The sequence below is a fragment of the Cydia strobilella genome, chromosome Z (genome assembly GCF_947568885.1).
Source record: "Cydia strobilella chromosome Z, ilCydStro3.1, whole genome shotgun sequence".
NCBI lineage: Eukaryota > Metazoa > Arthropoda > Insecta > Lepidoptera > Tortricidae > Cydia > Cydia strobilella.
This window is the reverse complement of record NC_086068.1, coordinates 1,230,244-1,242,299: the sequence shown is the minus strand read 5'-3', so window position 1 is coordinate 1,242,299 and position 12,056 is coordinate 1,230,244. Positions and strand designations below refer to the sequence as shown.

Below are 12,056 nucleotides of genomic sequence, written 5' to 3'. Positions count from 1 at the left end.
AAATTGAATGTATTGTTTTTTTCCATATATTTATCAAGTTTTCAATGTATTGTGATAAATTGTTCATTTTCTATCTATTTGCCTAGATTTAGTTATGAAATTTATTCAACATGTGTCAACAACCCTATTGGACTGAACGTTGTTTTGGCTGTACGTTATGGGCTACCATAAAGAATATAGAGTCAAGTGCCATTTGTCTTTGTGACAGCCATGCCATGATACAAACTAAAAAAAATGGATGCCTCTTGATATGCAAAAATAACATCAAAAACCATAATAAGCATAAATTGAAAATGTTACATTCGAATTTTATTGAAATAAATGTAAAAATGAAAACGGGCTGCTTTAAAATCCCTTCGACTAATCTTCTAACAAAAATAACGCGTTTAGTCTATGGATGCCAACAAGAGATTTCGTATTCGTAAACGTAGATTTTGACAGCCAGCCACAATCACTTCAACTGCAACGGGGCCTACCGTGACTCCGGGTTGGGACCGTTTCAAAGTTTCTCGTCAAGCTGAAGGGATCCAAGACATCGGACCAGATGGCGTCGCCTCAAACACGACGTCGTTTAAACCTCATCCGCTCTCAAGACAACAACCATGTAAGAAATAACCCTGCAGTTGTGTTGTTACGAGTTTTATTAGCGACAGTCAGCATGTTATGTTGGGTTTCAGAAATGTTTTGAGTGCGACACTTCGAACCCCCAATGGGTGTCGGTGACGTACGGGATATGGATTTGCCTGGAGTGCTCGGGCGTGCACCGCAGCCTCGGCGTGCACATATCCTTCGTTCGATCCGTCACCATGGACAAGTGGAAGGAAAACGAAATTGAGAAAATGCAAGTGAGTGCACCCCATTTCATCACCATTGCGAAATTGGCCATGGTATTTTTTTTTATTTGCTCTGGCTGCTTGTTTTTTAAGAATGGTTTTATTGCGAAATTAGACAGGAAATAGATTAGGATAATATTAAACGAATTTTTTTAATGCTATTAAAGAATAATCTTCATACAAAAAGTACGTATTTAAGAGATTCTCTAAGGTATAACTCCTGCACAGCGAAATTAGCATGCAAGCATTACAGTAAATGCAATGGAAACAAATTATTATTTGTCAAGATTTTTAAAACTTACAATGTTGACCGAGGGTCTGGGGTGGGGTCAGGGCCGGATTTAGAGATCTGGAGGGGTCAACAAAGGAGTTGCACCCTGGCCCTAAATTATTATTTTATTTAATTTTATTTTATTTATTAGGAAAACTTACAGCTAAAGTAACATGTTAGGTAATAAAATAGAAGCAGTGAGCCAATTACAAGTTTCCACAGATAGAAACTGCGTAAAGTGCATGGCGTGCGAAATTACAACTAATAATACTTACTAACTTATAAATATACTTTACTTATCTTACTAGAGAGGGAAAATTGGTTTAAACAGTAACAAGAAGAACAAAAGAGAGAAAAAAAGAACAGGATAGAGATTACAGTGTTGAGTTAACACTTTTTCCACTGTTAACACTTAACAGTGGGAAAAGAGAGAGAGTGGGAGTGGGAGAGTGGGTTTATTTTCCAATTGTCTCTATTGTGGGGGCTCCTCTTTTGTGGAGGCCCCGGGGCTGTAGCCCAAGTTGCCCTCCCCTAAATCCGGCACTGGGTAGGGTAATTCATAGTTGTCTTAATGCATTCACCATGAAATATTACATAATATTAAATTATAGAGAATCCTGTATCTATACTACAACCAAGATTCCATTATCACCATTTCAGAAAATACACAATTATTTTACTTGCTCCTGCCGGGCTAGCACATGATTGGCGCGTGAGTATCTCGCCGCGACATAGACTACCCGTCCCTCTTTAATTCATACAGTTAGTAAAAGACGGGTAGTCTATCTCGCGGCGAGATACTGTCGCGCCAATCATGTGCTCGGCCTACTGCACTGTTTGTTTCTATAACATGTCATAAAAATAAAGAGGTACTTATTTAATTTGCAAAAATGTAGCGGTAAACATAATTGAACAGTAGGTAATTTTAAGTGCACACATTTTACTTAAATAAGCATGCATATTTTCCTCTTTCTGCAAATAATATACTGCCCTCTATCCCTTCCCCTTAGTACTAAATTTAATTATAATATTCATTGCACCTCCTTAGTTGACGTTGCTGGGATAAAAATAATCCCATTTTCCATAACATACATCCCTTATTATTTGTATCTCGTTGGATTTCACGGGCCTATAAATCCCAGTCTTTTGATAGGCTTGCGTGGGGATATAGATCCAACACGTAGAGGCCCCTTGGAGAGCTTTAATGTCATGTAGAACGCTTTGCTGGGACAACGCGAGGAATATGATTTTGTTTAACAATGAACTTCACTCGCATGAGCTTAATTTTTGATGCTGATTGCGATATTGTTTTCGCATATGTCCGCCTATTAGGGTGAGGTTGGAAGGTGGGCGACCCACGCTTGCGGCTTGATGAGGGCTGCCGCGTTTAATTTCGCCGCTAGGGGCGCTAGTGTAGATGGAGGTCTTTCAAAATGTCGAATGCATAGAAGTTTTGGGGGTTTCAAGCTTTTTTATCGGGAATTTTCACTCCTTATTCATAATTGTGGTAAATCTGAATAATCATGGTATACATATAGCTCAATAAATGTTAGTGGTTTAAAAAGTGCCAACTAAAATATATGCAAAATTGAACAGGTTGAAAAAATGGCACATATAGACGTTAAAACGAATAAATTTAAATTTATTCAGTAATAGTCATACATGTCAAAATCAAAAATTATACGATTAATAATAAATACCTAAAAACTTAGAAAAAAATAAGCAATTAATTCTAAAACATAAAAATAATCTATATACAATTTCACGTTAAAATACCTTTGTGTATATTAGAACGTATTGATTTTATAAAAATAAGCATAGAAGAATTTTGAGATCTGTTTTTCTGGACCTACATCTACAGTGGCGCCAACTGGTGAGCACAAAAACGGTAGCCCTTATTGGATGTAATAGTATGTTTTAAAATATTTTCATTCGTGCATTGCATTCAATTTCAATTTTAATAATGTGTAATTCTATGGATGTAATATGTAATCCGAAATAAAAGCTTTTTTTTTTTTAATTGCGAATGTGCGTCGCAGGCAAAAAACCGAAGAAAAAACCGTATGAAAAATCGATGGATTTGACAATTTAAGAAGATGGCGCGCAGGCGAATTATAGAGCTATATGATATGACAAGTATTTATTAATGATATCAGTCGATTATAAATAAATAAATCCATACTAATATTATAAATGCGAAAGTCTGTCTGTCTGTGTGTTCCCTCTTCACGCTTAAACCGCTGAATCGATTTAGATGAAATTTGGCATAGAGATAGGTTGAGTCCCTGAGAAGGACATAGGATAGTTTTTATCCCGAAAATCATCCTTTAAGAAAGTAAAAAGCGGGGTGGAATTGAGATAATTAGTGAAGTATCTGCTAATTTGAGTGCATAATATGCTCAAATTGAATAATTGCTATGAAAATTTTTCCAGCCGCTATACTTACTTTAGCTGCTGTTACTAAGTCCGCGCAGACGAAGTCGCGGGCAAAAGCTAGTAAATAATAAATTCATTTATTATATTTGCTTTGAGGATCAAATGTATATGGGACCCATTGCATTAAAGCAAAACAGTACCTCGAGAATGGCCGCTTCTAAAGGGCCCTCCACACTCGCGTTCGCGGCTTCGCGCCGTGATTCGCGCATGTGTGGAGGGCCCTTAAACGGTACTTGATCGTGACGACACGTTAAGTTGAAGCCGATAGCCGAAGCGATATTAACGGTGAAATATTTCGTTTATGTCGTGTATTTGCCGTACAGTCGAAGGCAAAAATATCGATCCAGACAAATGGCTCAAAAATATGTGAACACGGATTTTATTGTCTAAGGTGTAAGAGTGTACACATATTTTTGAAACTTTGGGAATGTATTTGATATTTATGCCCTTGACTGTACAGTATTTTTTTAATAAAATGTAAAGAATAAAATGGTACTATTTTTACAAGTTACTCGTAAATAAAACTTATATTTGGGTCCTGTTCTGTGCCTGAAATAAATATTTTCAATTTCAATTTCAATATTTTGAATCTTAGAAGTCTTGTATTTTTTTATTATTTCCATAATTTATGTATTGTAATAAATTGCTCATCTATTTAACTAGATTTTTTAAAACAAGGTCAACTTATGTCATCACCCCAATTTTCTGCGAAAGTTTTTTTTTGTTATTTTATCAACACGTGTCCCGTTGTCAGGTCGGCGGCAACGCCCGCCTCAAGGAGTGGTTCGACAGCCGGCCCGACGTGACCCCAGGGATGACCATCGTGCAGAAATACAACACGAAGGCCGCGGCTATGTACCGCCAAAAGGTCAGTTAAGTTCCGTTGGCAGGTGACACGCCCGTCTCAACTGGTTCTACAAGACGTGACTCCAGGGATGACCATCGTGCAGAAATACAACACGAAGGCCGCGGCCATGTACCGCCAGAAGGTCAGTTTAGTTCCGTTGGCAGGTGACACGCCCGTCTAAAGTGTTTCGACAAGACGTGACTCCAGGGATGACCATCGTGCAGAAATACAACACGAAGGCCGCGGCCATGTACCGCCAGAAGGTCAGTTAAGTTCCGTTGGCAGGTGACACGCCCGTCTCAACTGGTTCTACAAGACGTGACTCCAGGGATGGCCATCGTGCAGAAATACAACACGAAGGCCGCGGCCATGTACCGCCAGAAGGTCATTAATTCAAACGTGGCACGCTCTTAACCGGTACATTTGTCGTCAGATTACCGCGCTCTCGGAGGGCCGCGAGTGGAGCCCCTCGGACTACCAGCCGGACCGGCCGGCGCCCAAGCCGCAGCCCTACGCCGCCTCCAAGGACTCCTACTCCAACGGCCAGGAGTTCCACAACAGCGGTTCAGACAACAACATCAGCTATCAGTGAGTAATTCACTAGCTGTATCACAGAATAAGTAGTAGTACTACCGTACAGAAAGGACACTTCCTACAAAACCGAAGATTCAGGGTCGAATCATGATATCCCTTTCTAACTTATGGCACTATCCCTTTCGGCACAACTCTGCTTCGTTTTACAGCAGCGAGTACGGAAGCGGTCGCTACACGGGCTTCGGCAACCAGCAGCAGACGCGGTCAACCCCCATGTCGCCCACGAACACCGGCAACGAAGTGGTGGACAACAGTATTGCTGCCTTGGCTTCGGTAACTGTAACATTCTTGTAGTTGCTTCGGTAACTTCGGCAACCAGCAGCAGACGCGGCCAACCCCCATGTCGCCCACGAACACCGGCAACGAAGTGGTGGACAACAGTATTGCTGCCTTGGCTTCGGTAACTGTAACATTCTTGTAGTTGCTTCGGTAACTTCGGCAACCAGCAGCAGACGCGGCCAACCCCCATGTCGCCCACGAACACCGGCAACGAAGTGGTGGACAACAGTCTTGCTGCCTTGGCTTCGGTAACTGTAACACTCTTGTAGTTGCTTCGGTAACTTCGGCAACCAGCAGCAGACGCGGCCAACCCCCATGTCGCCCACGAACACCGGCAACGAAGTGGTGGACAACAGTATTGCTGCCTTGGCTTCGGTAACTGTAACATTCTTGTAGTTGCTTCGGCAACTTCGGCAACCAGCAGCAGACGCGGTTAACCCCTATGTCGCCCACGCACACCGGCAACGAAGTGGTGGACAACAGTCTTGCTGCCTTGGCTTCGGTAACTGTAACACTCTTGTAGTTCGGTATTTATTTACACTTTATTGCACAATTACTTTGAACAAAAAAATAACCTGGTGAAGAAATGATGGATTTAATTAGGTACCTATATTGTAGTAGGGTCAAGGCGGGAACAATGGCTCATCGGGTTCTCTCCTAAGAGTAAATGTGCCGTTTTCAATCAAAAGGTACCACATTGTCGCTTGCCATAAGGACGCTCTGACAGGTTATTCGTAAAAAGATACAATTCAATTTCGTTCTTATGGTAAGCGACAATGTGCCTTTTGATTGAAAACGTCACAAATATGCACGAGTTCCTATAAAAAAAAAACACCAAAATCAATCAAGTCTAATTGCCTATAATATGTATCTGAAGAGTTAATTTGATTTCTTTATTCCAGCGCTAAGCTTCACCCGTTTATTTTCATTTTTAGGGTTCCTTACCCAAAGGGTAAAAACGGGACCCTATTACTAAGACTCCGCTTTCCGTCTGTCTCCAGGCTGTATCTCATGAACCGTGATAGCTAGACAGTTGAAATTTTCACAGATGATGTATTTCTGTTGCCGCTATACCAACAAATACTAAAAAGTACGGAACCCTCGGTGCGCGAGTCCGACTCGCACTTGCCCGGTTTTTTTTTAGAAACTTAATTACCGTTATGTGTGACAGGGATGGTCGCTGTTCGCGTCGACGGTGTCGAAATGCGCTCGCACCGCCACCGAGTCAGCCGTCCGCTATGGCGGCATCGCCTCGCAGCGGGTCTCCGAGATGGCCACCACCGTCACTGAGAAGGTAAATAGCCCGAGATGACTGACGACAGTTTTAAACCGCGGGCCAGGAACAGATTTCCATTCCTCAACCCACCAACGGAGCGGCAGCTGACGTTCACGAGGGTTCATCATACATAGCCGTTAACAGCTATACGAGTTTTCGCCCGGGAGGCGATGACTGACGAAATTTGCGCCTGGCTCGCGGTCTATTTTGACGACCGGTCTGGCCTAGTGGGTTGTGACCCTGCCTGTGAAGCCGATGGTCCTGGGTTCGAATCCCGGTAAGGGCATTAATTTGTGTGATGAGCACAGATATTTGTTCCTGAGTCATGGGTGTTTTCTATGTATTTAAATATTTATATATTATATATATCGTTGTCTGAGTACCCATAACACAAGCCTCCTTGGGCTTATCGTGGGACTCAGTCAATCTGTGTAAGAATGTCCTATAATATTTATTTATTTATGTTTTTGAATATTAGAATGCTGAAAATCATATTTTGTAAGTGTAAATACGTAATAAATTAATTAAAACTCATCTAAAAGTATTTAAAATAATGCCCAGCATCACGTGACTGCAAACGCAAATCGGAACGCGTGACGTCACGGCGTGAGAAACACGCACAGACAAGTTGTCAAACGGTGGTCCTCTGGCACCGACAGCAGTTTGTTTATCACATCGTTACATTCGTTACGTTCTTGAGGTCGATTTTTTTATTAAAAATTAATGAATAAAAATTAAAAAAATATTTTTTTTTGCAATATGAAAACAGTTCGAAAAAATTGTCAACATCCCTATTCTGCGTGACTTCAATTTTCAAGACTAAGATGATATGTTTTCAAATATCGTACCATTAAGTCAAAGTCAAAATATTCTTCAAAATATTACTCAAATAAGCCTAGCAACAAGCAGGGGTCGGAAACCGGTATTTGCTCCATACAAAAATACCGGTATTATTACGTTCTTTTTCGTTCTTTTGTTTATAATTTCATTTTTAATGGGACGTTTTAATAATGCATAATTGTTTCCTAAATACATGATTCAGTCCTACGTAATGAGCATAAAAAAATTCAAAATATTGGGCTATTTCGGGGTTTTTAAAAAATACCGGTTCCGAGCCCTGGCAACAAGCACTTTTAAATTGTCAAGTTTTACAAATATTACCTTAATCTATATATCAGAGCAATCTATTGATGCAGTTATTATTGTTCTTAAAAACATTGAATTATTACAGATGTCAAACTTAATAATAAGAATTTAACAAAAGGATCGTCAAACACCAAAATTGTATTAAAAAAATACTAGTCTAGAAACTTTCTAGAATAAAAATCTAAATGTCAAAAAAATATCACTTAGGCCAACTTAACTTGAAAAGCTACTTAATTTATATTTTGAATGTAGGTGAACAACCGCGGTGGCTGGAGTTCGCTCGGCGGCACGACCGACACCCGGCGGGGCTCCTCCAACGGTTCCAGCCAGCTGTACCAGTCCCAGTCATACGGGGCCATGCGGAGCTCCACCTCCGAGCCCTACTCGCAGTGGTGAGTATCCTAAAGGACCTGAAGTCCGGTTTTGACAACTTCAAGAATTAGCCCAAACAAAAGTTTTTAAGAAAACCGTTAGCCATCTGAACTAGGCCTTATTGGGATAATTTTAGTTTCCCACGAAGTTTTTCTACCGTAAAGTATGATATTTATTTGTACATCTAAGTTCGTTTTTTTTAGCATTTATTATTATTATTTGTAATGCAGGCAGGCAGTTTAAACAACTGATAATGCCTGTATCCAGAGTCATAAACCAAGTTCTCAGTGTTGAGTAGAATTTGAAAAAACTTTGCAAAAGTTGAAAGAACTTTATGTGGTTCCAAATAGGGCTCTTTTGCGGTACAATTTTTGAAGTAAATTAGAAGTATTGACTGTGCTACATTAGAAAATTTCATTATTATTAACAACTAGCTTTTGCCCGCGACATCGTCTGCGTGGACTTAGTAACCGCAGCTAGAGTAAGAATAGCGCCTAGATAAAGTCTAATGGCAATCATTCAATTTGATCATAAGCTTAATTGCTTGACATTAATTATCAGGCAGTTCATTAAATCTCTCTTTAGGGATGATTTCAGACATAAAAACTATGCTATGTCAATGTCCTTCCCCGGGACTCAAACTATTACTATGCCAAATTTCAACTAAATCGGTTCAGCGGTTTAAGTGTGAAGAGGTCCCTTAAGAATCTGCCGTCTTGTAACCTAAAGGTTGGTTCCACCAAAGATAGATATAACTCCGTAATAGATGGATACAGTCTAAGGAAAAAACGTGCCTCGAAAATCAAGAAAATTTGATTCTCGTTCAGAGGGCGCTACTAGTTTTGGCCTACAGTCGTATAGATGGCGTTGACGGTTTCGTTTGTTATTTAACAATTTTAACGCATATCAGTGAAAGAACATGGGTCAAAATCATCAAAATAATTAATGCAAATAAAAAAAATCATTTATCTATATTTAAATACATTTCATCGTATTTTTACAAATCTTCAATTTTAGTTTTAAAGTGTGTCGACAGATGGCAGTGAATTTACTGAGGTTACAAAATTTACTATGACAGTACCGCTCTAGTATAAGTTACTCTATGGTTCCACTAAACTAACTGTTGGTTACCAAAACGATAGCTAAATTAGTTTTTAGGGTTCCGTACCCAAAGGGTATAAAAACGGGACCCTATTACTAAGACTCCGCTGTCCCCGTCTCTCCGTCTGTCTGTCACCAGGCTGTATCTCATGAACCGTGATAGCTAGACAGTTGAAATTTTCACAGATGATGTATTTCTGTTGCCGCTATAACAACAAATACTAAAAACAGAATAATATAAATATTTAAATGGGGCTCCCGTACAACAAACGTGATTTTTCGTTTTTTTGCGTAACGGTACGGAACCCTTCGTGCGCGAGTCCGTCTCGCACTTGGCCGGTTTTTTAGTTATATAAGCTGACAGCTTTTTCAAGTGCGCCGTTGTACTTCTATGGCGAGTTTGATCCTTGAAATTGGCCAGGCCAGGCTAACAAACCTTTTTTTCCTAAGGAATGAGCAAGTCCAGTCATCAGTGGCGGCCCGTAACAACCTGGACACCCGTGACCTCTCGCAAGTGGGCGTGTCCAGCCCGCCCCCCGACATAAAGGACCTCAAGATACGCAAACAGGAGGACAGCTGGGACTGGCTCAACAACTAGATCTGAAGTGAGTATAGTGTCACCTGGACTTTGCCGTTTTATATCAACTATGGGTGTTACTCCAAATTTTATATTAAGGCGGTTCCCTGAGCCAGAAGGCGAAAAATCTCCTTATATGATCCTGTTTTTCTAAGAGGCGTTGATATTCGTAGACGTGGAAAAAATATATGTAGTTCTTGACTATATTATCTTTAATATCATAGCTTCCGATACACGAATTATGACACTTCGCTCGATACAATTAATTCCCAAAGTAACCTCTAACTCGGACTTTTAATCCAACTTTAACCGGGTATTTTATTATGTGATACTATAAATAAAAAAAGAAGAAAAAACAATCTTTACTTAAATAGTAATTTCATAGCTTTCGAATTTCGATATTGTAGGGTAACGTTTTGTAAAATAAATAAAAATCGACAAAATTCGATCAAAATGGACACTTGGCGCGCATGATTTTTCCCGTTCTTTCTTGCGAAATGTGACAGAGACAGCGGCAAACCGACGGAACGGCCTTAAAGGAAAAAATGGAAAAAGTTACACTTCCGGCATTGCGGATTGCGGAGGTTGCGGGTTCAAATCCTGCCGGAAGTGTAACTTTTTCCATTTTTTCCTTTAATATAAAATTTGGAGTATCTCTCGCAGATGTATCTGCATGTTAAAAAAAAATTGAACTATGGGTGTTTCCTGTAACAGGAGCATTAAATTAAACTGGAGGCTGTACGCCTCAAACTGACCAACATTTGTTCAGCAACTTTTTAAAATTATGAAATTTTTAGAATCTAATTAAATATTATTTTCAATGTACGCTGCAATCTGTGTGTTTGACGTTGCTTGTCACCCTTTAAACATAACAAATTTTGCAATACATTGCGTCTTAGAATAAACTTTAAAGTGTAATGAAAATCAAAACACAAGTTATTTTTAAAAGTTGCTGAACAAATGTTGGTCAGTTTGAGGAGTACAGCCTACAGCTTAATATAAAAAATGCTCCTGTTACAGGAAACACCCGTATAGGCGCTCCCGTACTCATTTAGGAAATGGGAGCGTCTATGTGGAGACACATGGGTAATTTTCTTGTATTGTCTTATTATTTATTAAGTATGATGAAAACGAAAACCGATTTCACCCATATCTGAAGTCCCTATAATAAGGGTTCATCCATTAATTACGTCACACGAATTTCTAGGTTTTTGACCCCACCCCCCTCCTTGTCACACTTGGTCACATTTGGCAAACCCCTCCCCCCAGTGTGAAGTCACATTTTTTCACCAAAATCGGCAAAACGTGTGATGTATTTAATGGATGACCCGAAAGATTATTAAGTTAAAGCTTAAAATAAATGCAATTTCTAAGCATTTCTCAACAACAGAAATATAACAAGTATATTTTCTATTAAATATATTAATAACGGGTCACTCACGTATTTTAAGTCTATAAACGCTCGACATGTTTCACTCCGTACCGAGGAGCGTCATCAGGAGCTTGCGTCGACGGTGACGGACCGGTTGTGTGCAACCCATCATTTGACAATAATGCCGTAAACGAGGGTAGTTTCTCGCCCCCCCTGCCGCCACCGGCGCCCGCGCCGAGTCATCGGGCGCGGAGGGCTGCGGCCCGCAGTCTGCGCCGGTCCGTCACCGTCGACGCAAGCTCCTGATGACGCTCCTCGGTACGGAGTCAAACATGTCGAGCGTTTTCGACTTTAAACACGTGAGTGACCCGTTATTAATATATTTAATATGTCATGTCTCACGGAAGTTTTGTTATTAAAAAGTATATTTTATCCACAGAACGACAAACACCGACGGAACCAGATGGCCAATGATCGTATCGTGAAGTTAGTTTGTTCCTACTCTCACTGCACCTCGCTAGGTCCATCCATATATTTAATACCCCATAGTATCCCTGCAATGCAACCATAAGTGTATGTTCCTTCACACCATTACCCCATAGCACTATGCCGTACTGGATCAAGCCATGAGAATACCCGTAATACTTTAGATTTACTAGGTAAATAATCTTAGAAAATATCATAAAAAACCGCGCGGACAAGTGCGAGTCGGACTCGCCAACCGATGGTTCCGTACTTTTTAGTATTTGTTGATATAACGGCAACAGAAATACATCATCTGTGAAAATTTCGACTGTCTAGCTATCACGGTTCATAAGATACAGCCTGGTGACAGACAGACGGACAGTGGAGTCTTAGTAATAGGGTCCCGTTTTTATCCTTTGAGTACGGAACCCTAAAATCGATATGTTGCTGAATAAAAAATCTCTCCGTTCGTTTATGGTGCATGCTT

The 12,056-nt window shown here is 40.2% G+C and overlaps 1 protein-coding gene across 1 annotated transcript; it reads left to right on the top strand.

Annotated features, from left to right (window-relative positions):
- The first annotated feature begins 448 nt into the window (after nucleotides 1-448).
- Nucleotides 449-12,056, top strand: LOC134754583 (ADP-ribosylation factor GTPase-activating protein 1). The gene is made up of 9 exons (XM_063690899.1): nucleotides 449-604; nucleotides 678-845; nucleotides 4,295-4,408; nucleotides 4,821-4,975; nucleotides 5,131-5,254; nucleotides 6,432-6,554; nucleotides 7,935-8,074; nucleotides 9,606-9,760; nucleotides 11,544-12,056. Exons 1-8 carry the CDS (start codon nucleotides 545-547, stop codon nucleotides 9,751-9,753), a joined length of 1,032 nt encoding a protein of 343 aa, XP_063546969.1. The 5' UTR covers nucleotides 449-544; the 3' UTR covers nucleotides 9,754-9,760; nucleotides 11,544-12,056.

Bases quoted from the DNA above. Each gene is read 5' to 3' on its own strand.
- LOC134754583 (XM_063690899.1), top strand. From the start codon at position 545: ATGGCGTCGCCTCAAACACGACGTCGTTTAAACCTCATCCGCTCTCAA. The intron at 4,409-4,820 runs GTCAGTTAAGTT...ATTTGTCGTCAG, and splicing joins CGGCTATGTACCGCCAAAAG to ATTACCGCGCTCTCGGAGGG. The intron at 5,255-6,431 runs GTAACTGTAACA...TATGTGTGACAG, and splicing joins GTATTGCTGCCTTGGCTTCG to GGATGGTCGCTGTTCGCGTC.